The following is a 24,668-nucleotide window of genomic DNA, read 5'->3' as shown; positions in this document are numbered from 1 at the left end:
ATAGATTTACAAACAATCTCTCTTTCAATAAATTCAATACACCAAATAGAATGAATGAATTAGCACAAAGTGATGATATAAGATTAGATAACATGAGTTTCAGCATGTGTAATGAGCAACTTGAGATTAAAAACTTAAACAAGTGCTCGAGAGATTCTTAGATCCTATTCAAATAAGATGCATGTGATTAGTGAGTGATTCAGTAGTCTTCAATGTCGAGTGGATTTACTTTAAAGTATCCGACATTTACAACATTAATATCGATCAGGAATTTAGACCTTCTTATTATCAACCGGAATGGAGGACAAAGAATGTAACGTGTACTTGTCTTCTTTCCAAAAGTAAACGAACATTGGATATTAGCTAAAGATACTAACAACTTTTTAAATTTTGATTGATGAGAGAAAAAAGACAGCAACATTTCTGGTAATATTCTGGATGAATTCTTAATCAACTTACCGGTGTCCTAACTGTATGATTGTGTCCGGTTGGATTCAAATGGCAATAGGATAGACTAGCTTGGAACAAGGAGCAGTCCGACAAAAACGAAAGCATCTACTACTGATCATCCAACAAGAGAACATGTTATACATATAATCAATCAGGTGGACAATCAAACAACAAGAAATTATTTGTTATCGCCAAAATAATGACAGTTTTAATTTGACCATATTGCAAACTTTGTTCCCCAATATTAGCCATTCCTTTAATAGTACATTGATATTCTGAAAACCAGAAATACAGTATACTAAGCTATAATGTAATCTATTAGTAAAACCATTTTGTCAGTGACAAAATTCAAATCTACAATAATTATCACATTCACTGGGGAAAAAATATATTTAAGAAATGATTTGAAAACAAGGTAAATAAGTTGGATGTGTTTATGAAGCAAAACTTATGCAAACATTATTTTACCTATGAATGTTAAAACTTAAAAGATATTAATTGAGTATTTCTTCTTCTTCTTTTTTCGTTGAGAAAGTTCACCGGACTTAAATTTGAAAAAGGGTTTTGTGACTTTGTCTATGCCACGAGTAGGGTGTGTAACGGTCGATTTGATTAGGTTTTTTATTTTTCAAATGTTTAATCCAAAAATCAAACTATTTTATTTTGGTTCGGTTTCATTTTCTAGCGTTAAAGTTTTGTTTATATGGTTTAATTGATAAAGTAAATAATAAATTAAGTTGTATGTTTCTATAATGAATCGCTACTAAAAATTGAATATTTTTTTTTTTTGGATCGGAACGGAATTTATAGGGGGTGAATAATTTTTTTAAAATATTTGCTAAAACCAAGCTTGTTTTAATAGTTTTTAGGCTGCTAAGACACTTTCTTGAACAACTAAACTTTGTTGAACCACTAAAATAAACAAGCAGAAACACCCTAGCTAAACTAGTGGTAAATATATATTTAATGTATGCAGCAGTTAACAAAGAAATGGTTAGATATGCAAACAAGCAATAGAGAGTGTGTAAGGTAAAGAAGACATAATTTATGGATGTTCGGAGACGAATACTCATGCGTCACTCCTTCTTCTATTTAGGAAGTAATCCACTAAAAAAACTTTGCTTTTACATGACTTTGTAATAACCCACTTTAAATAGGACTTATCACTACCTAAATCGAAATTGATAGTTATCACACTACAACTTATAATTGTTTAAAACTCTCGGCTCATCAGAAACCAATACAAATACCAACGGTTAGCTTTGATTACTTGAGTTGGTATGATAGTTCAAAATAATTCGTAGAATGTAGTCTGATAAACGTGTGCTAATTTGAACTGCTTGAAGTTGAAAGAATAAGTGTGGTCAGGATTTTTTAATGGAGATTGGAAATACGTATTGTTCTTTCTTAATTATTGTTTTTGTTTTGTTATTTTTTTACTGCTGAATCTGTATATTTATACTTGAAAGCTTGAGTTGGTAGGGAAACGAAAAATGCTTCTTAGAAGAATCGATGTAGTCTGATAATAATATTGTCAACTTCTCTTCTCCGTACATAGCATTAAATGCTCATTTAATTATTTTTTGCTTTTTACGGCTTCAAATGTTAGCTTTTGAAAAGTTGATGAACTCTTCAACACCGTTGATACCGTACCGAAATTTCCGGTTTCGGTTTCGGTATCGGTACGGAATTATTTTTTTCGGTATTTCGGTACCGAAAATACCGAAAATAATTTTTTATTATTATTTTTTTTAAAATTGAATTTCATTATACCGAAAAAAGTTCGGTATACCGACAAAATTTTCAGTGTCGGTACGGTATCCAGTATGAACTTTTTTCATATCGAAAATTCGGTATACCGAATGTGCGATATACCGAATTTCCGGTACCGTATCCACCCCTAACTATGGTTATTCACTAAGGTTCTTATATATTAGACAAAACTCTTACTGAGATTGGTGACCTCGTAAAAAGTTCTCGTGCGTCAAGCTACTAACATTGCGTCGCTTGATCTCGTTGGTTAAGTGGGCCATAAAAGAGTGTCGTCGGGTCTTAACGGGTAATATTGTCTCCGTTGGAGACGTGATCGGCGGTAGGAAAAAGATATAAGTGATCTCTATGAGATACAAGACAAGACCAGCAGATAGTCAGCACCACCTCGGACTCATGGCCTAACAGCATGACTCAGTAGCACCCAAGTAGGTGCACTAAGCGCTGCTAAAAGTATAAGGAAATAAATTTGTTCTTAGGCTAACATTTATTACTTTTGACCCAGTGATAAGTGTTTAATCCTAATAATTTACTTGATTGATGTAGTTTGCAGACTATTTTTTTAGTACAGAGGTTTACTTAGTGCACCAGAAGATATCGACGTGTGTTATCACGTCATCAGTAATAATAATAATAAAAATAATAATATTATTATTATTATTATTATTATTATGGAATGTATGACAAATTTTTCTAAATCGGAAACTGTAATTTTGTAACTATTTTTTATAACTATAATTTTTATGGTATTAATTGAATTAAAAAATTTAAAGTATTTCTGGTCAATTTTTGCAGGCTCGGTTGCCATAAAACTGGCATATGTCTAGCTCGTTCAACTTATTTTTAGACCATATTTTTTTTATTTTTTTTCTTGTACTTAATTACTAAGATTGTCTTTCATAATCTTTTTCTCGTGAAAATTACATTCAAATATATGCTTGTCCACGTTTTAATATACTAATATTTACATATTTTTATAACTAAAAAAATCATTTTCACTCCCCTAAATTGATTTTCTAGCCACTTTTCGGACCCCGTGGAGCATTAGAAAGCCATTAAAAAGTGTCGATGAACAACAATGTCACAAACCAATTAAGTCACGCAACACTAAGTCTTTTCTCAATTTTTTTTGGGGTCAAATATCGTGATATGGATTGTATTCAGACCTTGTAACTGAAGTATCATATTAATGTCTTGGATAGATCTTTCGTAAAAATGGCACAAACCAATCCCTTTTTTCAGTTTATAAATATGACAGTTTTCTCCGTGGGTTCGAGGCTTCGCAGGAAAAATTTGAAACTGCCCAAATCCATAATAATAATATTTTTTATAATTCATTTTGTTTATATTTAAATGAGAATCAAAATATAATTATAAGAAATAGTGAGAGACTACACTGTAATTTTGATATATAAATTAAAAAATAAAAGAATAAAAAAATGACATGAATAAGAATTGAACATATAACTTAATTTCCAAGAAATAATGACTATATCCACTTAACTACATATAACTTACATTAAAGTTTAATATTTTATTAATATAATAATTATTAAAACAGACCATGACATCAAAATTAGTTAATCTAAGCGTCTCAAACTTAATAGAATAGTATAGATAATAATTGTAAATTTTTTGTGATTTAACGAATTTTATAAAATCTTGAAATAAGATATAAAATATACTAAACATAAATTAAAATTAATAGTATTCGTTAGTTTTTATTGTTTTATGTATTATAAATAATAAATTTATGATAACAAAATTTTTATGACATAAAAATATTATTTGAACTCCATCCAGATTGCGTATAATAAATAAATTATTAAGATATTATGTTTTTTAATTAATTTTTTTGAAAAAATATATTCTTATTAAATTTTTTGATATATGCTATTTTTAAAATAACAATTTTGATCGGTAAAGATATTTTTTATTTAATCTATTGAGATTAATTTTAAAAGTTAATTTTATAATCAAAATTTTTTACACCAAGATATTTTATATATTTTATAATTTTATAATAAAATTGAATAATATTTTTTAATAAGTTTACTAATATTTTATGTATTTTTATGATAAGATTTACTAATATTGTATATATCCAAGTATGGAGATGTGGACGAGGACTTAACCCTCGCGGGAACGAGGAATCTCTGATAAGAAAAATCGGGGATTGGGGCGGAGATGGAGTTGGGTTTTGTATTCGGGGGTAGGGATGGAGAAGGCATCCCGCTACCATCTCTCGTCTTGCCATATTATATTCTATTTTTTTTCTTTCTATATGGATGTCTTATAATTCAATTACGATTTCCCACAAATATAAGTAATTTTAACATGATCCACTTGTTCCAGGGTAATATCTTTCCCCATATTGATTAAAATATGAGAAGAGATATATATATATAGATATATATATATATATATATATATCAAACAAAAAAGTTGTTTTCAAACCCTCAAATTTTACTTTTTTCTAAATTGATATTTTGTTTGTTTTGTTTTCGTTTTCGTTTTCTTAAACCACATCAGTACAAGACATTGCCTTTCAACACTTTGAATAACAAAAGATTATAGTCAACACTCAAAAATTGGAAAAATTGTCTTTTTCATCCTCTATTTTTACCTTCTACTATTTTGGACCCTAGCTATATTGTCAAAACTGATGTCGTACCAAAATTTTCAGTATCAGTATCATTATGAAATTTGAAAATTCTCGATATTTCGGTATACCATAACAAAATTCTTATAAATTTAAAAGTATAATACTTTTAACTAATTAATTAATATACAAATAGATGAAAATGTGAAAAAGAGCTCATAAAACAAAATAAAAATTAATTAAGACAAGTATGGACAGTATTGTATCAACACAGTACCGAAATTTCTATATACCGAAAATTTTGGTATAAACGATATGAAATTTATATAATACCAAAATCACGGTATACCGGAAAACAAGCACACCAAAATTGTTAAAATTGTAAAACAAATGACACAAATTTGAAAGAAAACAAAGATAACGGACTATAAAATATATTTTGATTACTTAAAAAGTCAAAATTTCAATGAGATGAATATAAAGATTAAATATGAAAAATTATTAATAAAATAACATATTAAGCATTAAAATTTTTAATTTTTTAAAAATTACGGATAAATTTATTTTTAAAATATCGTTTGAAAATAAAAAAAATTGAAAAATAAGATTAAAGAGGAAGAATTTCAAAAGTAGCGAAAAACAAGTGAGATTTGAAAACACAACACATTAAAGTCTTTTGGTCTCAATTTTTTGTCATCCTAAAATGAATAACATAAACAATAAGTTAGTACGACAAAGTTACAAAAATTAATACAGTTAATATAATAAAAAATGTAATACATATAATTTTATTATTTTATTAATAGTATAATTCATAATAAAAATATGTTAAGATCAAGCGCTTACCATTAGGTCAAAAATATATTTGTTAGTTAACATGCAACTTTGTTTCTTTATACTTGTAACAACGCAGACAATATTACCTACTAAAATCTGAGTTACTTTTTTATGATCCACCTAGGTAACCAGATCAAACGGTGCAACGTCAACAGCTTGACGTATGAGAACTTCCAAGGAGATCACTTGTCCCAGTACAAATCTCATTCATACACACTTAACTCAACATCCCCAAGAAGTATAAATGCTTATTGGGAGAGTTGAACTCATGACCACGCTATGATAATAATTCTTAGGATCAAATGCTTACCACTAGGCAAAACAGTAGCTGTTAGTCAAGGCATAACTTTATTTCCTCGTGCAGCGCAGAGTGCACATACTTGGGTACTAATGAGTCGGGATTTTAGGCCCACGAGTCTGGGGAGATGCGTATCTGTTTGGTAATATTGTCTCATATCCCTTCGAGATCAATTGTCTTACCATTTCTCTTCCATCGACCATGTTCTCATCAGAGACGCTATTACCCGTTAAGATATGACGTCATTATTTTACGACTCACCTAGTCAACCAGATCAAGTGGCACAAGATCAGCAGCTTGACTCACGAGAACTTCCCAGGAGGTCACTCATCTCAGTAGTACTTTCATTCATGCACTCTTAACCTAACATAATAATATGATAAACTAAACAAAAATAATATGATAATAAAAAATTAATAGTTGATTACAAAACATAAAAACAAATAAATAGACGTAGGCGTGATCCCGATATGGTTTGAGAAGTTTTCTTTAAAACTCAAACCTAGTTGCCATATAGGGTCATATTTTAAAGATTTTTATATATCGCGGTTTTAAGTAACATTTAATGTACAGTTTCATGCAGTTTATTTTTTAAAAAAAAGAACGAGAAGTGGAATGAAAGAATAATGAATCCAATTTTTAACAAAATTATATAGTATGACGTAAATAAAAAATAAGACACATTTTAATTTTATAAAAGCAAATATATAAAAAATAATTGTCCAAAAACTAACAATTGATTATCATTAAAAAAAATTGAATGTCAAAATATAATTATGGCAGAATACTTGCTAGAATATTTTTATACCTTAAGTTTTGGTGATCGACAAATAATATAATCGAGCTGTTTTAGATCCACCCTACTTCAAGCAGTTCAAACAGAACATCAACATTCAAGCCGTTTAGAATCAAGCTGCAAATTATATGAACTCGAGCTGCAAGATATCATCTGACAAATTGTTTCAAATCGTTGAAACTCTAACCACTACAACTGGTTAGACTTGAGCAATTTAAAAATTGATGTTTAAAGTCAAGTCGTTCAACAACAGATATTTTTATAATGATTACACACATCCTACCAACTCTGGAACGACAGAAAGCTACATATTTCTTTCATAGTCTGTCAGCTTTTTGAAAAGGAAAGAGCCTAAATCACAAAAGTATAAAAAACATTAACAAGCATTTAATAATATGTACGACGACTGAAAACGACATGTCTATTGTGTCGGGTGATGATACATATGATCGTTTATAAAGGAAATCAGATCGTTGGAGCTCTTCAACTATAAATATGATGACTCAAGAACTTCATACAGATCTTTTTTGAACTCTCGTCGCATCTGCCTATATGTTTTCTGAAAATATTTATGAATACATTTAAGCTAACATAATTTCAAGCTGCTCCAAGTATACACTTATAAGAATATATCAAATCTCCAAGGAACATTGTGTGCTACATTACCAACTGAAGCCTTCAAGTTGACCATTGGGTTATTTTGTATTGTTTTCTGGTGAACTGAGGTTTCTTAAACATTCAGACCTTGTAAAGTGATCATTAAGAATTTTGACTTAAGCAGTGATAAGTCCTAACTGAAGTGACTAAGGTGTTTTAAAACCAAAGTCTTTTTGTGGAATACTTCTTAAGTGGAAGGGTGACATAAAGTGTTATCTCTAAACATCCATAAAAATATGTCATATTCCTTTACGCACTTTACATTATTGCATATTATATTCAAGTTGTTTCTTATTAACTATTGATTGCAATATTTAGTTCATCAATAATCTAGCCAGCATACTTATTCACTCTTCGGCGGTCCAACAAAAACTAGTCGTTTGAGAATATTTTTTTAACATCCTTAAAGCTGTTAAGAGCAGTTCAGTTTGAAGAAATTTTTTAAAAGATTTTATTCACCCCAGTCTAAACTCTAATTTGATCCTAACAAGTAATATCGGAAAGGATTTTTCTCAAACTCTGATAGCTCTATTTTAAAATCGAATCTTTTAAAAAGATTTCAATGTTCTCCAAAAAATATTATGACGATTGAAAAATACACATACATGTTCACATTTATCAGCTCAAGATGGCGACATATGATATGTCATCATTGACGGTCCAATGAAGATTTTGAAAGATAATAGTAGCAATATATGATGATGCTCAAGATATGGTAGAAAAACACCGATCTGAATGGATGACTGATGATAAAAAGATGGCCAACCTTGACAATATGGCCAAAGAAATTTTGTACAAAATCCTTGACAAGAACATGTTTAACAAGATAAAACCTGTACAATAACCAAAGAAGTCTTGGAGAAGCCGACCCAACTCTATGAAGGCAACGATAAAACCTAATAAAACAAAATAAATATTGCAATCCATAAATTTGAAAATGGAAAAATGAAGCCCGATGAAACTCTTAATGAGTTTGATGAACGGAAATGATTTAGTAGTACTGTTAATTAACTAACATCTCTTGGAAAAGAATACTCCATGAAATTACGTTAAAGGTTATGAGATCATTGCCCAAATAATGGGATGTAAAGACAACGATTATGAGGGAGTCCAAGTATCTCAACAAACTCGAGCTGCACGACTTGTTCGTTGATCTTAAAGCCTGTAAGTTTGAACTGGGAATCTGGACAGAAGAAGAGTCATACACTTCTCAACCAACTAAAGCTCTAGTTTCCACAACCATAATTTCAACCATAAATGATGAAGCTTCCAACCAAAAATCTGTTGACCAAATAAGCAACGAGTTTATGTCTGTATTTGTTAAAACATTTGGAAAATTTATGAAGAAAATAGTCTAAATTCAATTTTTTTCGTAAAAAAGACCAAGTTGATAATAATCAAGCTTGTTTTAATTGTGAAAAGCAAGGTCAATTTATTTCAGATTTAACAAGGCCGAAGAAAGACGATAAGAAGTCATTCTAAAAGAGACGGTCAAAAATGAAAAAAGATCATTTAACAAAAAAAGAGATAAAAAATACTTGTTGAGGAAAAAAAAAACAAATGGGCCAAGTCAGACCCAAATCAATCTAATTCAAAGATATCCTCCAGTGAAAGTGGTGATGAGAATGTCAAGTGTCTCATGGCAGATGTTCAGCTGGAGACTTCAGACATTGAGCTGGAAACCGCCGATTACATGATATTTACTTTCAAATCAGATGAATTCACACGAGATGATCTTGCCATGGTACTGTATGATATGGTAGATGAGTTTAAAAGACTCTTGTAATTATTTGATGAAGCTAAGGCAGAAAGCAAAAAACTAAAAAATAAGTCAAACAACTCTAGTTGTTTCTAGCGAAAGGGAAGTTGACGGTCTAAAAGTGAAAATCAATATGCTTAGAGCTGAAAATGATGATATACAAATAATGTTCCAAGCAACTATAAATGAGAATAAACAATTGACATTTCTATTCAATTCGTGAAACAAGGGGTTTTTTTAAAAAATAATTTAAATTTTAAAATTTATTTCAAAACTAATTTGAAAAAAAAAAAGTTTTGCACAACTAATGCAATCCGCGCTTACCGGTGCCTACGTGGAGCACCGTCCGCGCTTGGTAAGCCCGGTAAGCGCGGACGCTCCTACGTGGAGCACCGCGCTTCGCGGACGGTGCTCCACGTGCCACGTGTCCCTACTCCATTCATTCATTCCTTATCTTACCCGATTCCTTCTTCGTTCCTTCCCTCCTCTTCTTTCCTCCTCTTATCTTTACTCTCTCATTCTCTCATTCATCGGTTTCTCAATTCCTCACCGAAATTTTTTTTGACAAAGTTGAGAAGAACTAGAGCATAGTTCAGAATGACAGATAATCGAAATCCAGAAGATCCTAGTGTCCTCTATTTACAAGCAACACATATGTCATCAAGCGTGTCTTCGTTAACAGTTGATGATATTGTCAAAGTGAAGAGGTCAGACCATTTGATTTGGAAGTTGTATACTGATAATTATTTACACAAGCGTGTACTCGCATATTTAAATCATATGGGTTTTTATGGAGTTTTAGAATGTGGCTCTCAAGTTCTTGATAATCATTTGATTACTGCGCTTTTTGAACGTTGGCGACGCGAGACACATATGTTTCATTTTACATGTGGTGAAACAACAGTGACATTACAAGATGTTTCAATAATTTGAGGTCTAACAATTGATGGTGAAGCAGTAACTGGAGTAGATGTATCACATAAAGTTGAGAAATGGCAACACATATGTTTGGATATGTTGGGATTTTTGCCAGCTTCAAATTATTTGAAAGGTGGTCATCTATCTATGACTGCACTACACGATCATTGTATATCTAACCTTGTTAATGATGAAATTTCAGAAGTAGATGTTGTGAAATTTACTCGTTGTGTTGCGTTAATGATTATTGGAGGAATAATGTTCCCTGACTACCAAGAAGGGTCAGCTAGACTTATATTTTTGCAACTGCTACGAGATGTTGATAACGTGAAGTCTTATAGTTGGGGTAGTGCAGTTTTAGCATTTCTATACCGTGAGTTGTGTAACGCGTCACGTATAGAGAAGACTACAATGGCTGGACCTTTATATGTCCTGCAGGTATCATTAATGTGATGTGAATATTTAACATAATATTTTGGTTAAATTTGTTAATTTTTTTTTTATTATAAGTAGGTATGGGCATGGAGCAGGATTAAATGTATTAACCCCGATCGAAATGGGTTAACATTAGTTGTATCTCCCGTTGATCCGGATGCTTTCATTCCAGTTTCTCCATATGGTGCACGGTAATGTTTAAAATTTATGGTGTTAATATCATATATTCTTGTCTATTTTGTTGATATGTATTTGTTTTTTTTATAATTGTAGGTGGAAATATGGATTTAGTTACACACATTCGCCAACACATTCTGTAAGAATTATAAGGGATTCTCTAGATTGAATGAATAATAATGAGGTATTATAAAATTTTAATACGTAATATTGATGACACGAAGACTATTTTGTTTTGATTTATTAAATGAATACTGAAATTTAATTTACTTTTTTTTTTTTACAGTTTAATTGGAGCGTATATCAGAAAAATGACATAGATGTGAAGACGATTATTGATTCATACGACAATAAAAAATGGCGATGTGTGTGTCCCCTTATATGCTTTGATATCGTGGAGATGCATCGTCCTAATCGTGTAATGCGACAATTTTGAAGACGGCAATCAATTCCAGGGTCTGCCGTCGACAATGACGATATGCATAATATCACGAGAATAGGACATCGAAACACCGATTGGAGAGAGTATCATAGAAATTCAATTGAGTTGTGGAATAATCGGCTCAGATATGTTTGTAAAGGGGTGCGACACGGGCGATCGATGCAAACTGACGAAGACTACTTTCAATGGTACAATCGAATAACTGTGCGCACCATATCACCTGCAGTTAATGTCGTTGGTTTTCAACCACGTCCGTACAATACTTTGTTGGAGAAATGAATGTTCAACAAAATTTTAGTACGCCTTCTCCGTTTTCGCATCAGTCATCATTAGGATGGGGAAGTGACATGGTTAGGCAACCAAGTGGGTTTGCAGGAGACTCTACGATTATTACGTCAGCTGAATTGAATATTGCAGGAACCTCTAATACTCAACCCGATTTTTTCAGTGATCCAAGGTTCGGTGATTTTCATCCATTTGGTCAAACTGATTTTCAGACTCCTTATTGGTCCAACACACAAAGTTTCACGAATTTGCTTAACGTTGAACCTCAGCATATTGTGCATGACACTCGACCACAGAGGAATGTTATTTCCCCTGTCACTTATCCAGGTTACTCAAATGAGCAAATTCCTGAAAATGTAGGATTGCGGAGAGGGACGAGAAGACGCAATCCACCTGATTGTGGAACAGGAAGCCATTTGTATCATTTTAATTATGACGATGATTCTGTTAATTAACTCTAACTATAACATTTTTATTGTTGTACAGTTTGCATTGTTGCATCGTCTATATTTTATTATTTCTTCAGTATAGTGTTAATAAACGAAAGATAAGATGAATACAAGTGCAGGAAAAATAACACAAATAAACAAAGATGAAATAAAAAATATAAACATAAACATTCCAATTTTTTTTAAAATTTTACACATCTCAACAGAAGAAAATACACAATCGAAAGTTAATATGAAACAACATTATTGACGTCTATCTCCTCAAATTTGTTGTTCTTCTTTTTATCCTGCTCATCTGCGATAAGTAAATTAAAATTAAAGAACCAAAAACTACAGTAATATACCAAGAAGAACATGATATCACATACCTCATTCAGCTAGCATCATGAATCGTTGATCACTACTCATCCTCGTCATTATCTAGTGGTGGCACTCCTGTTGCATTCCCTTGCGGCTGATAGTCATATTGAAAATTGAATGGAGGAGGTGGATGGATGGTCATTGGGTCAACACCCCTCTCGACCATCGTTGTCTGCATCGTGGACTCGATATATGCGAGATGTTCATTGTGGTTCAAGTTAACTTGTTCCTGATGAGCCATGAAGGCAAGCATCTCATCTACTTTGTCGTTTAGGGACCGTCTGTGGGGTTGTGTTCGATGCGGGGCAGCGGTACTCGATCCACCTGTATCTCCCTCATCCGTCCTGAAGTCTAACTGTCGTTTAGCGTATTTCCGCTGCAAATCCTGTGCACAAATGGGCTTCATTGGTTGCAGCCACTCTTCATCATCATGGAACATAAGTCCTGTAAATAACATATTGACGCATAATTCACCTCTATCCGGATTGTAATAGCTTGATTGCACTCCACAAGGAACATCGACAGAATCATGAGGCTCTTCACCAAAATATTTATTGAAAAATGATGGCATCTCAGAAGTGTTTGACAGAAATGGTACGGTCTGCCTCTTTAATGTGTCACGTGGTGGTTGTCGAGATGATGTACCCTCATCAGGATTTGTAAAAGTATTCACTTCATCATCAACATTCACTTCTTCTTCTTCAGACTCGCTGTATGACATATCGGGTTCGGAATCAGTCCTCCAAATATCATCATTATTGGCCTAATCCGGACAACGAGCGCTGGTATCTAATGTTGGATTCGGCCAATATGGAGCATTATTTTGTTCCGACGAGACATTTATATATTGATCCCAAGGCCCACTTACATCATCGAAACTCATATTACCGAGTCCTTCAGTAACATGTGGAACATAAGATTCTTGCTCCTGGAAACCACCATATGTAGACGTACCGGGTTGATTATAAAAACCTGAATCGGATGCATGTGGAATGTAAGATTCATGATCATCAAATCCAACATTATGCTCAATTGAATTTGCTTCCACGTACAGATGCAAAACATGCATGTTGTCACATTGCATTATGAACTGTAAAGCATCGTCATCAACGAGATTGACTTCAATTTCATGCCAAGATGCTCTCTCCATGAATGAATTACTTTGTTGACATCTTCAGAGAAAAATTCGCTGGATCGATTGCTAACATTTTATGCACAACTTCAACTAACTCCATCAAATTAATAGATCGTAATACTCGTATCGGTCTAACAAATGGAATGCTATATTCAATCGATCCATTATCGCTAATTACATGACCACCATAATATAAGAGTACGTCGATGTTAGACATTTTGTCAATGAAAATTGAGAAAAAATTTAAGAGAAAGTTGATACCTCGTTCCTCGAATTTTTCTTCAATTATATAGGAGAATAAAATGTGAAGACTGTATAGCTTCGATTCTTATTTGAATTATTGGTCTTCACGTGATTTTTTAGAATCTCATCTTTCACGTGAAGTTCTCAGGCATCGACTGAATGAACGCCTTTCACGTGAATTTGTCAGGCATGATAATGAATGAACGGACATTACGCTCCCACGTGAAGCAGCGTCCGCGCTTGGTAAGCGCGGACGGTGCTCCACGTAGGCACCGTGATTGCATTAGTTGTGCAAAACTTTTTTTTTTTCAAATTAGTTTTGAAATAAATTTTAAAATTTAAATTATTTTTAAAAAAAAACCCTGAAACAAGTCTTCTATATCCATTGAGAAGATGTAGGATTTGAAAAAAATTAGCCGGTGATAGAACTGGGTTGGAGTTTGGCAATAATGAGTGCAATACTTCTGAGATAGATACTCAATTGTATCTAGACAAAAACAAGTGTAAAATGATAAACTTTGTCCAGTCTAACACAATATATGGACATGATCAGCTCAAAGTTAAACCTAGTCACAATGTAAATTTTGAGAACAAAGGCAAGAATCGTGGTTTAGGTTATACTGATATGGAGAGTTCTAAGTCCAACCAAACATGATTAAAGCAGACAAAGTCAAGCCGGTACAATGGTTCGAAATGATTTTGCGAATAAACAAGTCTGACCAAACAATATTATGTGAAGGAAAATCTAATTGTTACCATAATTGCAATCCAATTCAAAACAGATAAAGACTGAATGATAATGATGAACAGACTAAACATCATTTTGTGTGAGAGAGAGAGAATACACACACTAGCGAGTAGGTTAGGCTAATTTAAGTGTGGGTCCTGAAAGAGTTAGTTCGTTCAGGACCCAACTAGGTTTGGGTACCAAAATCTCATTTAAATGACTGCAGGAACTAAAGAAGAAGCTTCTTCGAGAATTTTCCTAGTTTATGGACATTGGATGCTCTATACTTATGACTGGTGATATCAAAATGTTAACCAAAGTCATTGACCACAAAGGATCGAGAATCACATTCGATGATAACTCCAAGGGTAAGGCCGTGATTAAGAGTAAAATTATCTATAACAATGTAATCATTAAAAATGTTTTATTGGTTGAAAATATGTGTTATAACCTTATTAGCATTAGCAAACTTCGTGATAATAGTTACCCTGTTGAATTTCATAAACACTCATGTATCGGAAAATGGAGATATCATGTTAATACGACTAAGAGAATGATGATAATTTGAATGCTCCTACATGTTTGTTTCTTTGTGCGATAATAAAAATTGGATATGTCATAAAGACTCAATAACTTAAATTTCAAATTGATTGCTAATCTTTGCAAGCAAAAATTGGTCTCGGGGTTATCTAACATTTATTTTACAAAAGATAAGCTTTGTTCTGCAAGTCAATTAGGTAAACATGTCAGATCAAATTTCAAGAACAAATGAGCTACCTCGACGGCTCGATGTCTGTAACTTCTATATATAGATTTATTTGGTCCAATACATGTAGTAACCCTAGGGGGAAAAAGTATACTCCAGTTATTATTGATGGTTTTAAATGGTTTACATGGGTGATCTTCCTAAGTTCTGAAGATCAGACTGTTGCCCAGTTTATCAAGCTCTTAAAAATATCACAAATTGAGAGAACCACGGTGGTGGATAGAATAAGAAGTGACAGGGGCACATAGTTTACAAATATACTCCTTTCGACATATCTAGAATAAAATGGTATTAAGCTTGATCTTTCAGCTGCTAGATCACCTCAGTAAAATGGTGTCGCTGAGAGAATAAATGAAACACTAAAAAAAGCGGCTTGAACAATGCTAGTTGAATCTGATATCTCTAAAATATTTTGGGTAGAAGTTGTCAACACTGCATGCTATACACATAACAGATCAATGATTAATAAGAATTATGAGAAGATCTTCTAGAAATCTGGAATGACAAACAGCTAGAAATATCATATTTCCTCATGTTTGGTTGTAAGTGTTTCATTACAATAATGATAAAACCCACTTAACCACTTTTGATGCTAAATTTGATGTTGGTGTGTTCTTAGAATATTCTTCGGTTAGTAAAGCTTATAGAATTTATAATTATAGAACCCTAACTGTTGAAGAATATGTGCATGCGGCATTTAATGAATAATCTATTTGTCATGATACTAATAATAGAAATATACATGAATATTAAGAAACAAATTAAACGCTACTAACCTTAATTTTAACATTGATCATGAGATATATTTAAGAACGGCTGAAATCATGCATGAAGCAAGTCCAGCCAGAAATGAATAAACCGCACTAAATCAAGCCATTGAAGAAACTAAACCAACGATCAACCATCAGCCAAAAATACATCAAGAAGAGGATAATACAAAAACTAATGAAGATCTAACAGTTCAACAACTATATCCAAATCCATTTAGACCAAGCCTCGGGCAGAATAAGAATCATCCACTCGAGCTGGTCATCGGTAACCTGACCGCTCCTCTTAGAACTATAAAAAAAATTATAGATGAATTTATACATCTTACATTTGTTTCTACACTTGAACCTAAGAAGATTGATGAGATTTTAGGATATTCAAATTGGATAGATGCTAAGCAGGAAGAACTTAATCGGTTTGAGAAAAGCAAGGTTTTTCACCTAGTCCCGATCGATAAATGAACATTTTATTGGAAATAGATGGGCTTTTAGAAATAAAATGGATGAGAGTGGATCAATAGTAAGAAATAAAGCTAGATTTTTAGCTCAATGATGTAGATAGAAAGAAGGAATAGACTTTGATGAATCATTTGCTCATGTGGCTAGACTTGATTCTATTAGAATTTTTTTTTGTCGCATTAAAAAAACTTTAAAATATATCGAATAGATGTTAAGTCAACATTTCTCAATGGTTTTCTCAAAAGGAACAAACCTATGTTAATAATTAATTATCAAGATATTAATAAAATTCTGAATTTTGATGTGTATTTCGTACTTAGTAGAGATAATTTAATTAACTATATACACAATGCTAAAATGCTCTCTAAATTTGATTGTAAGTCCGAAATTTTTTCAGATTCGAATAAAGGAAGAACGCAAGAAATTCACATATTTCTCCACACCATAATGTCATTATATTCTAGAAGTGTTACTCACGAGATTGACCAATGCACCTCAAATATTTTAAAGAAAGATGGATAATCTAATTAAAGATTATTGTAGTTTTATGTTCGTTTATATTGATGATATTTTAATAACATATAAACATATGGATGAACATATTCAATATTTAGACGTTTTCTCTAAAGTATGTACAAGGGAAGGATTAATATTATCTGAAAAGAAGGTAGTTGTTGCTACAAAGGAAAAAAATTAAATTCTTTATAGTAGAAATAAATGAATTATGAATAATTCTGCAAGAACACATTGTTGAAAAGGTGTAGAATTTTTCGAATAAACTCGAAGACAAGAAACAACTACAAAAAATTTTATGAGTTGTTATCTTTGCTGGAATGTTAATAAAAACTCTAGCAAAAAATAGGAAAATATTTAGTCCATTATTAAATAAAGATGCAAGATCCATATTGGACAAAAGAACATATTAAAGGACTTAGCCAACTAAAAAAGATTTGCAAAAATATTCCAAAAATAGTTATTTCTCAAGACAAAGATGACCTACTATTATATACATATGTCAATGCTCATTGGTGGACAACAGTTCTAACAAATCTCACACGATAAAAAGAACAACCATGTAGATATTGCATTGGATTCTTATTAGATACAAAATCCATAAGATGACACATCAACAAAAAAAAGTATACATTAAAAAGAGTATTTGAGAAATGACCATGATTTTTATTTGCTAAGAAATTTGATGTGCACAAATAAAAATTTCTTGAAAAAATATAATTGAATATATAATGGAGAAGACAAGATTATTAAGATGACAAGTTTTATGTCAAAATTATATTTTTGTTATTGTTATTATTAAATCCCATGAAAATATTCTTGCAGATTTCATAACAAGAGATAGGTAATGTTGATGTCGACGTCATCGTGAAAATGCAGAGACATTTGAGGGAGCACCTTGAAATGCTTCAAAATGAGTTCAACAAGCTTACCTTAAATACAAAAATTGCGGGTAGGCTACAAAAAATTGATAAGAGCGCTGTCTTTGATCGAATTATAGGTTATTTACAGGCTTATACTCAGTCATGATCTGTACTGCAAAATTCTATCCCCCATGCTATTGAAAATCAAGTGGCTTCTCAAAACAAGAGTTTTCGAGTACATGACTCTATACCTGGAGCAGAGGATTAAATTACCCCTAGCAGAAGTGCTAAGTCGGGATCACCTTAGATGAGTCAACCCAAACAAAAATTTAAGTTCTGGTCTTTATCTCGAGCCTTCAAGTCAATCTTTCACAACATGGATTGAAGAGGAATAGATCAACCTTAGACTTCAAACAGACAAGGGAAAATTTAAAGTAGGTACTAATGTGTTTGAAGTTTCTTCATTTCAAGTATATCTGCAGAACTGATAGTAATTAAAAAACAGAATAGTAATTAACTCAGCTACAACTCATATTGACATAGCAGGAAAGTTTCCAAGGACATGGATGAAATACAATGCCTATCCTAAGGAAGTCAAGACATGGCATAAGTTTGGAGCTCTGGCCTTAGTCTATCCCACATCATCTGGTTTCCTATAAATATCCGCATTCCAAAAACGGATTTAGTAAGTTGTTCATGAAACATCCTCTAGTAAATGAAACACCCCTTATTAATTCACTTACTGAAAATGACATCTCTATTAGAACAACATAGGAGATACGTAGTTGTCTCACAGAGATGGACAAATTTAAGTTTCTGTTTAAATTTTATCATAATTTTGTTACCAGATCTTTCATGTTAAATACAATAACATGAAAAACTACATTATTTGCAGAAGAAATATTTGAAAAGAAAATAAATCTTCTTTGGAATATAAAGATGTGGGAAAGTAAAGAAAACTTGTCGAAAATTCTATATTATGACTTACATTGGAAGATGGTAAAAAAAAAATCTGCCCAGAATGTCCAAAATAGAAAAATCCAGAATTCAGTAAGGGTTTTCAGCCAAGATCTGACGGAATGCATAATACAGAGACAAGTCCAAGTGTGAAGAACAACACAACTCATGTTTTCCTCGAGGACCACTAAAAATAAAAGATTCACCGACAAAATTAAGAAGACATGTGACAAACTACCACAAAAATATAGGTTCACTAATTAATTAAATAATGGACTATTAGCTAGCGGAAGATTGAACCACCCAACCACCCACTACAAGAAAGTGCCGATAGCAACTGACATACAATAATTCAAAACATTATCTACAAGTTCGAAGTCCGAATTTGAAATCGAGGAGAGCTTCTATAAATAAGAAGGCAAAAGTAAGTTGGCGGTATCGATCACCCTCTCCAATTTTCTCTCGAAAAAATCATTGTAATATTTTTTCAGTTTATATGTATTTTATTTTCAGCTACCATAAGTAGTTAAACAAGATATCTTCTCCTTTACAAAATTTTATTATTTTAATATATTTAATATGTCCGAATAAAATTTTTAGGTTTTCCCCTTTTCATGTATTATTTTCAAAATCAATTCATTTCTATACATCTCGAGGTAGGAAACGAAACAAAATTGTGTTAGGTGTTGCTGAAGAAATCTGCATCAGAAACCATCAGTTGCGACTGTGTGGTTGGGCTGTGAGGAGCAGTATGTAGATATGACTCGGTGGCATTTTGGTCAAAAAGATATAAAATTTATTAATTTTATGAAAGCATGATGGACCATTAAAACAAATCTATGTTATGTAGGCTAGAAACCTTGCATACTTTTGTATCTTTAGGTAGTATATCTCTATACAAGCTCGATAAGTGTAATAACACTATATACTTGGATCTAAAAAATTATATATATATATAAGTAAATAAAAATAGAAAACAAGGATAAAATTAGAATAAAGGTGTAATTGAGTAAAAAACATAAAAAAATATAAATGGTACATTAAAAACTTGAAAGACCAAAATGAAAATAAATGAAAACAATAAAGACAACATACAGAATACTAGTATCAAACTTTATTCCATGTTAGGATTTGAAGACTACATATTGTATACTTTTCCAAATAGTTAATAAATTAAATGTCAAAATCAATCTAATAAAAAATATGATATTTATAATAAAGAGTAGGTTTCACGTGCAACGATTTTAAAAATTCATATCCGTGAAATATGTCGACCTGATTTGAAAAATAATACTTTAGGCATAAAAAAAATTCACTCAAATCAGTATATATTATATAATATAATTTTGACATAAAAATAATATTTCTAGTCAAATTAGTATATATTGTACATTATTCATTTATAATATAACTAAAAAATGTAAAAAAATATTATTTTCATGAATTAATTGGATCGAATATATGTCTCATATCATATATATTATTTTTAAGGAAACAAGACCACATGAAATATTTGGTAACTGGTGCAATTAATCATAAATTCATTTGAATCAACCAAACGCGACTGTTCAAAAAGACACCTCTTGTCATCAACATATGTACTATGCAATCCCCACTTTTCAAAGTTATCATAATTGTCCGAGTCGAGTCAATTCAAAGTTTTACATTAGAGAAGAAAATGTGCAAACTTTACAAAATAAAATTTATATTTTTAAAAAAAGTATAGGTTTATCTAATTTAATATAATCTAATATGAAAAATAAGTGGCTTAAACCTTACATTTATTTTTTAATTTTGCAATTTAAACTTATTCGACTAAATTTCTTTGAGATACGTGCTTTCCCAATCATGAAATAATAAACGAACCATTTAGTTAATTAGTAAAAAATTAAGTAATAAATAATATATTATATTTTAAATAATAATTTAAATAGTTATCAAAACCGAATAAACCAAACCGAAATAAACGAACCATTTAGTTAGAAAACCGAACCAAACCAAAACGATTTAGATACCGGATAATACATTTTCAAAGTCGAACAAAAAAAGCAAACCGAATCAACCAACGAAGACTCCTAATGAAAAGACTGAAGAAATCCAATGCACATAGGGATATAAATGAACCAAACCATTTGCGAGCTATTCGAAGCTCGGTTCGATAAAAAGCTCGTTTGAGTTCGTTTGTTAATCATATCAAGTCAAGATCAAGCTCGATTTTGAGCTCGAAAATTTAATCAAATCAAGCTCAAGCCTAAAGGTATTCGGCTCGTGAGCTCGCAAACATGTTTGATAATAGGCTCGCGAGATCGAGCTCGAGCTCGGCTCGTTTGGGTGGTTCGTAAGCTTGAGCTTGACTCATTTGTTGAGTTGACAAATAAAAATATTAATACTAATGTCAATTGAAGGAATTGAACACAAGACAAATAAAAATATTAGTACTAATGTTATTATGAACTTTGCAGGATACTTGACTAGTTGTTATTGGAGATGATTTTGTAATTCCTGATATTAATGGATTCTTTGACGTCCTCCCTACTTTCTCACCAGACTTAGTTGAAGTATTAAAGGAGTGAAATTGTTTCATTGTTATTTATATGTTGATATCAGTGTATGATGAATATTAATCTAGATGTATTATTTTGGAATGTTCAATAATATATTGATTTATGTTTTTTTAGCTCTTATTTGTGTCGTTTTAGTTATTTATGAATGAATTTACATTTTTATGTCTGATTTAAAATTAGTTTATAGATATATTTAATTTTTAACAAGCTCGAATCAATCTCAAACTCGAGCTCAATTCTATGTTTTACGAGCTCGAAAACGAGCCGAGCTCAAGCCAGGCTTGTTAAACATGCAAAACGAGCTATTAATGAATAAAGCTCGAGCCTGACTTGATTAACATGCTAAACGAGCTTTTAACGAGCTTTGTAATTTCAAGACAAACCAAGCTCGAGCCTGATAATAAAAGCTCGAATCGAGCTCGAGCAAACAATTTTAAACGAGCCAAGCTCAAGCCTGATACTGTTTGATTTGGTTTGGATTGTTTACATCCCTACATATACAACAGCTGCAAAATCAAACGCGAGCGAATCTGGATAGTAGCTTGAGTGGATGTTAAACACAGTATCTATATAATTTTATTTTTAAATATTTAATTATTTCAAAAATATATTATAACCCCCGTAAAATATGTTTACCTCCGTCCCCGATTCAGCCGTAATATAGATATACATAATTTTGAGTAGGTCTCTTGTGAAACGGTCTCGCGAATCTTTATCTGTGAGACGGGTCAACCCTACCGATATTCACAATAAAAAGAAATATTCTTAGCGTAAAAAGTAGTACTTTTTCATGGATGACCCAAATAAGATATACGTCTCATAAAATACGACCCGTGAGACCGTCTCACACAAGTTTTTGCCTAATTTTAAAAATCATATTATCGCATATGAATATTTTACTAATCCACGTTCTCACCCCTCATCTTTATTAAATTTGAATAATACCTCAAACTTTGATGCATCTAGTCCAATAACTTAATAGATCAAATATATTTTTAATATATAACTTTTTTATTTTCTTTATTTATAAAAAACGTAATAGCACACGCACAACCATGTTCTAATTTATATGTCGATCATTGATAACTTATCTAACACCAAAGTTTTACGTCTGAAACCTCTATCACCGCCATGTATATCTAATAACAATCATGATCGATACGCCGATGACTGATAATTTATCTGACATCAGAGATTTACGTTTGAAACCCATCGTTGCCATGCATATCTAACTTTATTTATTTTTATCAAATAACTACTCATAGCTACATTTCCCTAAAAATTATAATCTTTTCCGACCTCGAAACTATTGTCAACCGCGGTCCAACTTGGCAGTGAATTCACTCCCAGTCTTAACTTCCACTCTCCATTAATTTCTTCTTTTTCCCTCCATCTTCCCGGTCAGTCAATCTTTTCCGACGAGCGGTCACCGGCGGAGCGATTGAATTTCCGATTTCATGTGGGAAATTCAGAATGGCTTTGCTGCCCCTCAGCATGAACGCCGCTCTGTCGTAGGCCCTCGCCGCCTCTAACTCTGTGTCAAAGGTTCCAAGCCAGTGTCGAGTGCCCTTCCGGCTTGGGTCGCGTATCTCCGCCGCGAACTTCCCCCATGGCCGCTGCCTGACTCCCCTGTAATGCCACCTCTGGCCGGGATGTTCTTGAACCACTGCTTTAGGAATGTCTAATTCAGATGATGAATTATTTCCATTAAAACTATGTTTTGTATTCCGGATTCTTGGCTTCGTCCCAAAATCTGGATGTTCAAACTCAGTTTTAGCAGTAAAGAAGCTGGAGTAATCGTCAAAATTTGTGTTGGTTGATCTGAAATTTATAGGATCAAACGCAAAAGATTGGCCAGAATCAGAAATTCTCGTAAGAGCAGGTAATGGACAATAACTATCCATGAAAGCATCATCATGAAGAAGATGATCACGTATCAAATCCAGAGCTGCACTTTCCTCTGAGGACGCCATAATTTAAAGTGAAAATCTAAGAAAAGAAGGGTCTTTGTAATCTCAGATCCTTAATTCTAAACTGATTTCTAGTTCTTATATATATATATAGATATTTAGGTGTTGGATTCGATTTAAAGCTGTTGGATGCGAAGTTAGATGGAGAATTTTGTGTTGAGTGGGACTCATGATGCATGTACGTCACCTGTAATAATGATCAAAGAATTTTAGAACACCAAAAGTCATTTAAATTAAAAATATTATGTACAAATTTAGATATTTTTGTGAATAAAAGTATTCACGTCATCTGCATGCCTATTTATTAGTATAAGGGAAACTACTCTTGTTTAAGAGCAGATATGGCCTCACAAATCTTTATCTATGAGACGGATCAACCTTATCGATATTCACAATAAAAAGTAATACTCTTAGCATAAAAAATAATATTTTTTTCATTGATAACCCAGATAAGAGATCCGTCTCACAAAATACGACATGTGAGACCGTCTCACACAAATTTTTTCCCTTGTTTAATTACAAATTTTGAAACATATAATACATACTAGTTACCACAATATATTTAACGAATACATGAAAGAGAACCGATGAGTGTTCTTTTTTGGAAAATAATGTGGAATTTGTTTTAAGACGGGAAAGATGTGTTTTGGGGGAGAACAATTTGGAAAAAGGATAAATGATGTTTTAGGAAATTTAAAAGTTATATCAAGACATCAAAAAATTAGATAGTTATGGTGCTCAACTATTAGAATATAATAAATTAAAGATGCTTAGATAATATCACATGATACTTGAATTTTGATTCATAGATACAAAATTTTTTAAATTATGATATCTCATGAATGAGTTCATCAAGATCAGGCCCAAACCAGATTTTGGAGCCCCGGTCCATCCTTAGCCAAAGTAGAAGGTCAATGATGGATTATATGTATTCCCCTATAAATACCAGGTTTGAGAATCTAATTATTCATTCACTATATTGATTTTTAATAGCGTCCTTAGCTGCTATCTCATTTTATTCTCAATATCTGACTTGAGCATCAAAAGGGTTATGACGGGACACCCTCTCAGCCCCCTTCTAACTGTCTGCTTTGTGATTTCAGACCTAGAATAAATTCGATGTCTGCATTAGACTAGTCTCACCTATTAGAATCGAACCCTATATTTCTAGTGAGTATCAAATTAAAATAATAAAAGATTTTTTTTATTATATTATGTTAACGATTAAGATGAAGCCAAATAGAAACGACTATTCTCTTGATGAAATAGAACTATTTTTCAAGTTAGTTATTGTGCAAGACAACTTTTGCTTGATCCTACACCCTGCCATTACATTGAAGATTTGCCTTAGTTATTTTGGTGAGAGGTCTTAACCAAGTCCTGATTCGTATCTACTTTTTATTTAGAGATAAGTAAGGATACCTCAAACCCACGACTTTAAAAAAAGAGTAGGTCTCTTGTGAGACGAT

The 24,668-nt window shown here is 32.0% G+C and overlaps 1 protein-coding gene and 1 long non-coding RNA gene across 2 annotated transcripts; one reads left to right on the top strand and one right to left on the bottom strand.

The window, feature by feature from the left end:
• The first annotated feature begins 10,175 nt into the window (after nucleotides 1-10,175).
• LOC142525143 (uncharacterized) lies at nucleotides 10,176-11,883 on the top strand. Its single transcript, XR_012815033.1, has 3 exons — nucleotides 10,176-10,713; nucleotides 10,796-10,883; nucleotides 10,986-11,883. It is a non-coding gene; the product is annotated as an uncharacterized LOC142525143 (long non-coding RNA).
• Nucleotides 11,884-22,279: 10,396 nt separating this feature from the next.
• Nucleotides 22,280-23,288, bottom strand: LOC142524816 (ethylene-responsive transcription factor 5-like). The gene has a single exon (XM_075628928.1). The coding sequence runs from the start codon at nucleotides 23,200-23,202 to the stop codon at nucleotides 22,582-22,584; it is 621 nt and encodes a 206-aa protein (XP_075485043.1). The 5' UTR covers nucleotides 23,203-23,288; the 3' UTR covers nucleotides 22,280-22,581.
• Between the last annotated feature and the right edge of the window lie 1,380 nt (nucleotides 23,289-24,668).

The sequence above is a fragment of the Primulina tabacum genome, chromosome 14, assembly GCF_025594145.1.
Source record: "Primulina tabacum isolate GXHZ01 chromosome 14, ASM2559414v2, whole genome shotgun sequence".
NCBI classification, from domain to species: Eukaryota; Viridiplantae; Streptophyta; class Magnoliopsida; order Lamiales; family Gesneriaceae; genus Primulina; species Primulina tabacum.
Note: the sequence above shows the minus strand (reverse complement) of the source record. Positions and strands in the feature narration are given on the sequence as shown.